The sequence below is a fragment of the Zea mays genome, unplaced genomic scaffold, assembly GCF_902167145.1.
Source record: "Zea mays cultivar B73 unplaced genomic scaffold, Zm-B73-REFERENCE-NAM-5.0 scaffold_420, whole genome shotgun sequence".
Lineage (NCBI taxonomy): Eukaryota > Viridiplantae > Streptophyta > Magnoliopsida > Poales > Poaceae > Zea > Zea mays.
In genome coordinates, this window is record NW_023367059.1 from 13995 (window position 1) to 22952 (window position 8958).

Consider the following 8958-nt stretch of genomic DNA (forward strand, 5'->3'; position numbering starts at 1 on the left):
GTGTGTTTTGATGCCTACATACACACACACTAAATGTGTGTTTTGATGCCTACATATGGTCTGCCTAGACTCATGGGTGTATACGGCCAAACAGGTTGTACGTCACGACACTGACATTAGCACTATTAGGCACGATATTGTTAGTAATCATGTCATGATAGTGCCTCGACATCGGCCCAGGCACAACCCTATAGTGCCTAATCATGTTGTGCCGGCACCAGTTCCTAGGCATCGGCCCAATCATAACACTATAGTGTCTAATCATGCTGTGACGATATTATATGACACTGACACCTAACGGTGCCTATGCCGGTCTAGACACTATTTCACTTTAAGAGCTAAAAAAATATAGAAGATATTTATTATTTTATATATAATTTTAAAACTTGAACATTTATACCATTCTAAAGTGAACTTTATATGTTTAAAATCATATGAAATCATAATTCACAATCACATGCACACATCACAATCACACCACCAATTGGTCTAAATTGTGCATAATCGTGTTGTGCTTGTGCCGGGTGGCGGTCCAATCATGACACTAGACCCGTGTCATATCGGCACTGACACTATATGAATCATGCCCATGCCTACCGAAGCAATACATGTCGTGCCATACTTTGATATATGTTAGTTGGGCTTTTTAATTTGGTGCCCTTAGTTTTGGTGTTGTGCTCATCTATACCCTTAGTCGTGTTTTTTGCTCAGATGTGCCCTTCCAGTGCTATAGAACAGAAGGGCATAGCTGAGCAAAAAACACGACTAAGGGTATAGATGAGCACAACACCAAAACTAAGGGCACGAAATTAAAAAACCCATGTTAGTTTAGCTAAGAGGTCCATGTAAAAATTAGAGATCATTTTATTATTGTTTGTTAAGTGTTTAAAAAACAAATATAAAATTAATTTAGCTAATAATTAGAATAAAATATCACTTAACTTGCTTAATAATATTAATAAAAGTTTCAGTAGTTTATTAATATATTATTTAGCTCTAGGAAAATATTTAGCCTTAGAAAACAAGAAACGAACCAGGAAAAACATTAAGCTGTAAAGTTGCTCTCTTAAAATTATAGAAAAATTAGAACAAATATAATATCTAATTACTAATTTTTAAAATTATGTAAATTTTGGACACTACTAGAAGATAGAATTGAAAAAGAAAAAAAATAGTAAATTAGTTTCACGTCGTCAAAACCGCTAATTGAAACAACTTAAGAGGTTATTTGTCTGGTTTTGTAAAGGTGAGGAGTTAAAAAACCGATTTTAAAGATAAGGAGGTAAAATAGGTTACCCTCTAAAGGTCAGGAGTTAAACTGTGTGCCACTTTGATAGGAAACAGATATTCTCTGTGAAATCGGCATATCAAACCCTACATGGCCAGTTAGTTCAGGAAGCCTAGGACAAAAAGGGGAGCCCTCAAGCGCACGACAAAAGGAGAAGCGAGAATGGAGGCAAGTCTAGAAATTGGAATGTGCACCTAAAGTCAAACATTTTCTTGGTGGTTAGCACATAACAGTCTTCCTTTCGGATGAACATAAAGAAGAGGGGGATGGAAATAGATACAAGATGTTCGGTATGTTGGGTAGTATTGAATGAAGATGGGGGGTCACTGTTTCATGGAATGCAAATATGTTGTTCAATGCTCGAGGGAGGCCTGACTTGAAGGTAAAACTTTGATCGATGAATTTTGTCTCAAAGCTGAATCAAACTTTGAGTGATGAGATTTGTCTCAAAGTTGTTATGATGTGTTTATGCATGGTGGGAGGCCAGAAACAAAGCAAACGCAGGAGGAGCGCGACAAACGAGCAAGTCCTCCATCGGGCAACTATGCTAGTTGCTAGCGATCGAGTCCATGCCGTCGAAGAAGAAGGTGAAGAACTATCCGCCGAGGACAGAGAAGTGGGCCCAGCCACCACCGGCCTGGTCTACTCATGGTGAACTCTGAGACTGTGTTCAGCGGTTATCTCTAAATTTGTTCCCCTATATCCCACTCACGTGCGACGTCAGCGTTCTCTTCCCCCTATATCTCCACCTTGTACAACGGTTCTCCCTAAATCCTTTCCCTATACCCCACTACAACCATAAAATATCATTTTCTATACCTACTTTTCATCTCTTACCAATTTTTTATTGACTAATAATTAACCATGGACCCACAGCACAGTATATAAGGGAGGAAAGGAGAGCACGCTGCATTTGGGAGGAGAGAGAAAAGGGTAGTGCGCGCCTGTACCATAGAGGATGCTTTAGGGTGAACCATTGAAGCTTTTAGCGTGTTCCTGTAGCCGCTACCGTAGCGGAGGGGTACCTCCGGCGGGAAACGGTGAAGACAGTCTGACGGTTCTTTCTTTCCTGAATCAAAAAAGGGCGGCTAGGGCTTCGTGATTAGGGAGTTAGGGACTACGGTGGAAGAGCGAACGTTGCAGGATCTGATTCTCTAGCGGCTGGCTGTTCATGGTGCTGACTCTACAGAAGCCCAAGTTTGTATTACTGCTCTGCAGCTGGCATCGGAATCAAGGTTTTGCCAGAATTATTTTTGGAGATCGGCTCAATGAACATGGTGAAGGCCTCGCACTCGGATGATCCGGGTTTGTGCCCTTCCTCCGTCCTCTATAGAGAAGTGCGGTATTTGATTCAGTTGTATTTTAATTTGGTGCAAAGTTTACATGTCTCTATGAATTAGCTTGTCCGAGGCGGTTGGGCCCCGAATCAACCGTACATATGGCTTCATCCCCTCCCTAGTTTTGTAGGACTCAGATTCGGTGCAGCACGGTAAGTGCAGTACCAGTCACTGCGTGTGGGCCTTGTCGCACGCGAGGCTCACTGCACTGAATCCGCGCGGAGTTTTGTAACCGATTTGGTGGTTTGTGATTCTGGTGAAGTGTTATAACCGGATAAAAAGACCTAGTTGTGATGACAAAAAAAAAGGAACTCGGAACAATGAACAAGACGTATAGTGCGCTAACAGATTATATTTATAACTAAACTGGAAGGAGAGCTAGCTGAGAAGATCTAAAAAAAGGGTGCCTTGCAGATTTTTGAAGAGCTTTGTATAATCTAATTAGCGAACACTTGCAGAGTGTTTGGTTTGATAAATAAAGTAGTCATCAACTTCTTACTCCCCAATTTAATGTTTGGTTTGTGGATTAGAATGGGTTGATCTATCGTTAGTTTATTCCTACTAAGCTAATAATTAGTAGTAATATGATGATTGAGTTTATTCCACCAAATTTGTAGAATTGACTCTTAATATAAACGCACTTCCATGTCCTGATCTCGGATATGCATCCCATATTTAAGATAAATAGCTCTGTGGCATCACCTATGAGTATGACAAACTGCGCATGAATACGATCTGTTAGCAACCGAATCCGCTTTTAAATCGCCCGTTTGATGTTTGTTTCAGGCATTGATCATTTGAGCTGTCGTCTCCATGTTAGTTTTCGACTCGAGTAGGAACAAGCTGGACAGAGAAAAGTGGACAGGGGACGAATGTGTTTGGAATTTTAGCTAGATGAACTCAACCAAATGTTTCTGTACAGGTTGGGGCTGCTACATCGCGTGCAGTTATTTTGTCACAATTTCCCCCCTCATCTCCCGAACTAAAACGCCGCTCAACCCTGGACATCACGCAATACAGCGTCGAGGGGGATCGAGAGGCGAGAGCCGGCCGGCGCCTCGTCCTCGGTCGATCGCGGTATTCGCATCGGCAGATGAGAAAGAAAACCAAAGAATATAATAAGTAAGCGGAGCCCAAAGAGGAGAGATGGAGGTATTAATTGGAGCGGTGGATCTAGTCCGAGGCCTCCTCCACGATGCTGTCGAGCTGGGGCCGCCACACGCCGACGCGGGCGCCGCTCCGGCGCCGCCGGTGGCCGCCGCCGCTCGACGCGGCCTTCTCGGAGAGCAGCAGGTCCCCCAGGTAGGCGTCCTGCTCCGCCGTGTCTTCGCCGGCGCTCTTCCTGCCGCGCAGGTGGCGGCGGGCCGGCCGCTTGCTGCTGCTGCTCTGCTTCTTGCCCCTCCGGTCGGCCGGCAGCGTCGCGGACGGGATGAGGAAGTAGATGCGGCCGCGCCTGAGGTCGGAGTCGCGCGACACGATGACGAGCTTCCTGGAGCCGCACCCCGGCGCGCCGGAGGGGGACCACGCCGTGGTGAGCGTGTGGTTGGGGTTCGCGGCGAGCACGGCGGCCGCGGCCACCGGGCAGCTGAACTCCTCGACGTGCCCGCTGAGGTGCACGATGCGGACCACGTCGAGGGCGCCGCACGGGACCATGCAGGCCAGGCAGCACCGCAAGCTGTTGCCCATGACGATGTCGTCGTCGTCGTCGTCGGAGGTGGTGGTGGTGGTTGGTGCTCGACCGCTGGACGTGGGGGCACGCGGCACAGCTAGGCTTCTGCCTTCTTGATTGGTTTGCTGCCGGTGGTGTCCCGAACTTGGGATGAGATGACACGCCTTGTGATGGGAGTGGCGGAGGGCAGCTGCTCTTATATATAGCGCGCCAAGTGGGAGTGGAGCCGGGGGGGTTACTTGTGCCATCCTGCCACCTGCCAGCCATCTTTAAAGCCATCTCGCTGGCTATGGGATTCAATAAAACTGTGCGGTGTGCAGAGTTCAATGCTCCATTCAGATCTTAAGAAGACGACAGTTGCCGCAGCAGCGTTTTATGTAACTTTTAAGAAGATGGCAAGCTCATATCCAAGTATAGTACATACCGTAATTCTTAGACTATGAGTTCAGTTAAAGATAACTACTGATTTCGGTTCAGCTGTTTCTACAAATTCTAGACAGTACACGAAAGTGTAATCATCCATATCCTGTACTGTAGTAGTTCTAGCATATCATTGAACATTGATGGAGCATATGGCCTTGTTTTCTTTTTCTCCTTCTCAAGTAGTACTGAAGAAAGAAAATTATAATTCGCGCTGCAAGCAGGACAAGGAATGCCATCGTGCATCATGTTCTCCGCCCCCCCCCCCCCCCCCCCCCCCCCCCCCCCCCCCGCTGGATTCGTCTTAAGGCCTACTAGTATTTTAGTGCTCTGTGCATCACTGGATACATGTTTGTTTCGGTTTCCAATAGATTCCTTTGGACCGTCTCTCCGGTAGTTTGGTCACAGATTGGCAAAGCCTCTTAGATTATGAATCCAATACTTTGGACTCGCTAGCATGGTCTTAATTGCCCCCTCTAATCTCACCAGGAAGCTGCCACGAAGGAGCCATTCGCAATGATTAGGAACAAACAAAACAACCCTCCTCGGATTACTACCTGTTATGGTTGTACATTTTGAGTGTAGACTGTACAAAAAAAGATACAGTACGTATATATAGCATTGAACTCAAACGTAAATTGGCACGATGTTGTATGATAAGCATGGTGATTTTTGCATCGTTACTGACGCCAAAGGTATGTTTCAGGTGGAAAAGAAGTTACCGTGACATTCCCCAACCAAGACTGATCTACGCGGCGCCAAGATTCGAGACACGCCAAAAAACGCACTGGCAGTCTGGCACGCCGCCGACGCCGACCCGGGCAACGTACCGAGCGTTGTACTTGTACCTACAAAAGTACGCGTGCCGGCGTAGTACGTCGTCGGCGCGGCCGTGCGATCTCGGGCGGGGGAGCAGCCGGATCTCTGGGGAGCTGAAAGGTTCCTGCGGTTTTGGACGCACGTCTGCGGCCCGGCACACTCGTGTTGCGTACTGTACCAAACAGCTAGCTCCGGTGGGTAGGGTGGATATGACGAAGACGAACCGTGCATGGCCCGATACATCGGCTTCATTTTGTTCCAAGATAAGGTGACCGTACCCGTACCACCCTGGCACCGTACCAGGCTGACTATGGTACGAGCTTTACCTAATCATTAAGGTAGCTCTGGACTCCAGTCCAACTAATAATAACTGAAAATTGATGTTCATATATATATATTTGTTTAATCAGTTCCTGAAAACATGTTTACAGTACCACGGAAAGAAAATGTAAAGGTCCACTCTACGAATGTCTTTCATCATTAGTCAGTTCTTGTTTAGAACAGCTCCACCAACTCTAGATTCATCGAAAATAGCTACACTTTATTAAAAAAAATTAGCCAAACGGTTTGTATATACGAAACCCAAATTCACTAAATTGGTAAAACCTATCATTATCACTGATTACACACAAAATGTTTCGTCCTTTTGTTCTTCGCGTCTTTTTCTTCTTCCTCGCGAAGATCTCGGATGCGCTTGCTCCAGACTGTGTATGCTCCTCATCTGCATGCTCTCAACCGGATGTGCATGCTTCACCACCTAGCACACGACCATGGTAGCCGGTCCCGAGGCAAGATCACATGCTCACTGAAAGGGAAATGGTCTTTTACCATTTTTCTCTAAATCGATTTTGATGATTAATGACCATCACAATCTAATTGACTAACTAGTTTGCCTAGTTGATTGTTTTACATTTGCATAAGTCTATCCATCTCAATTCTATGTCGACTGTCCGGAATAACGTAGATTATTTCGGACAGGAGAGCTTTATGAAGAAATCACCTAGGCTCGGACCGACACCTCGGCGCACCTCAGACAGGAATTATGCAAATCTCAGAACTCCTACTACGGACTGTCCAAAGGAGATAAGAGTATTGTCCGAGACCAAGCGCGGATCGTCCGATCCTCAGGCGCAGACTGTTCGCCCGTTGGAAACCAGAGAAACCTGAAGGTGCCAGGTTCGGTAAAATTTATTTCTCCTACTGCGGATCTTCCCTACGAGCTGGCCAGACGGTCTGTGAAGTCGCAGAGGATCCTTTCTCCTACATTTCATCTCATTTCTCTATAAAAAAGTTAATATATTGTATGGTTTTTAAGCATTGAAATAAATATACGTGAATTACTTAATTCTAAATATAAAAACTGATGTGGCTATGGGCTGAGGTTATAGCCTGCTACAAGCTATGTGCTGAAGCAACTGGGGCGAGAGTGGAGTCGAGAGTTGACGTGGCAGGGGCGAGAGGGGGATGGTGCACCAGCACCATCCTAGGTGTGTTTGGATCCATGGTGCTAAAGTTGAGCACTACACTTTTAGTATACTTTAGCACTTAGAGAAATAAACATGAATGCTAGAAGTTGCTAATAGGTACTAGAAATGAAGTGCTGAACTTTAGCACTTGTTGTGGTTCTTCTTCTTTCGAAGGTCCTCAAAAACACTCACCCAGTAACTGTTACTTTTGTTTTATTGTGTGTGTTGCAGGGTTAATGACGAAAGTAGATTTCAAACAGAACATGAGGGTGTTCGAAGAAGCTTCGGATGACCATCGTGTACATGCTTCGGACGAAGCATAGTATGAACAGCCTTCGAGGTCTAAGGAAATCAAACCAAGAGAAGGAGAAGGACAACTTTACCCCTGGCATGTACAATAGTTTGAATATATAGGGATTTATATAGGGATTAAGAATATAAATGTAAATTATCCTGAAACATATCCTGAGCCTATAAATATAGGAACGGTGTCAATGCACTGGGAACACTTTTTGAGGGGTGAAACTCGTTTTTGTCCCTATACGAAGCTGTAACTTCTGTACTCTCTCATTATAATTTTTATGAAGCTGTAACTTATGTACTCTCTCATTATAATTTTTACGAAGCTGAATGAGCCGAAGGTATGCTTGTAAAACCCATTTATCAGAAGAGATAAAATAAAATACTAAGGTATATGAGATGAGTTGGATATGAAGGGATTTCATGTTATTTCATTATGTTTCTATCTAAAAATATTTGTCCCATGTTCTACCACTTCAAAAGAGGGTTAAATCAAGAGGACAAAGTTCTTTATATCTAACTTGTGTTATCTTAGTTTTCGATATCTTTAAGAAATTTGAAATCAAGTACCAACAACATCGATTAGCATAAAGGAGTGCTAAATTTTAGTACGTGGGAGCCAAACATGCTAAAGTCATAAGCTATGGTATCCTGAAGCGTAGTTGGCAGCCGGGGAATCCAGATAAGGGCTTGTTTGGTTAGCTCTCAATCCATTTGGATTAAGTGGGATTGGGTGGATTTAAATCCCAAGCAAGTCAAATTTCTTCATAATTTTTTCTAGTCCCGTCCAATCCATAGGTAACGGGATTAACCGAAAAGGCCTAAGCGATCACCGCGTGCAAACCGGCGAGGCTAGGACTCTGCGACCGTACACGTAAGTACATGCTACCCTGTCAGGCCAGGCGAAGCCTGTGAGGAACACTGGCAGATGGACCCATCGCGAGCAGTGCGCCGTCTCCACGTGCACGCGGCAGCTCCAAATAGCTCGAAGCGTGCCGGAGATTGCTGCCCTGCCATACACCCTGCCGGTGAGCCAACTGGAAGCCGCAACCGCAACGAAGCTTCGTGCGGGCTCGGGCATGGAGTTGGAGCCTTGGGGGTGCATCCAACTGCCACCGTACGGCCACCGACCGCCTCGTCATCTGCGTCAGGATATATAGGAGTAGACAGGAGTAGTAGTACAGTATACAAATCAAATCCATCCATCATTTCCGCTTACGCTATCAAAATAGAGAGAATTCCCCTCGTTGGCATTGATCCATTCAATGTCGTCTAAATTTATAATTATATCACCATTATTCATTTAGATTTTTATATTCTTATCGTCATTGCCGGTGTATAGACAAATCTTATTCCCTCTGTTGCTATCTATATTTATACATAATTTATTCTCTTAAATACCATTGAGAGAACAAAACAAACATCATTATAAAGTTTTCGTTATACAGGGTTAACTTCGTGAGCACCGTTGACGATTAAATTAAATCACTCTTTATAGCCTGAATTTGATAGTGCGTTTAGACAGTTTATTTTGCCGGATTAACTAAATTTAAGTTTATCTTGGTATTATCTTTATGAAGATATCTTTTTTATTTTTATCTCTAAGATCTAATAAAAAAAAACTTGCACCCTTCGCTAGAAAGAGTCCGCATTTCACAA

The 8958-nt window shown here is 44.6% G+C and overlaps 1 protein-coding gene across 1 annotated transcript; it reads right to left on the reverse strand.

Annotated features, from left to right (window-relative positions):
- Positions 1-3492: 3492 nt before the first annotated feature.
- Positions 3493-4790, reverse strand: LOC118475109 (uncharacterized). The gene has a single exon (XM_035963832.1). It carries the CDS (start codon positions 4540-4542, stop codon positions 3799-3801), a length of 744 nt encoding a protein of 247 aa, XP_035819725.1. The 5' UTR covers positions 4543-4790; the 3' UTR covers positions 3493-3798.
- Positions 4791-8958: the final 4168 nt, after the last annotated feature.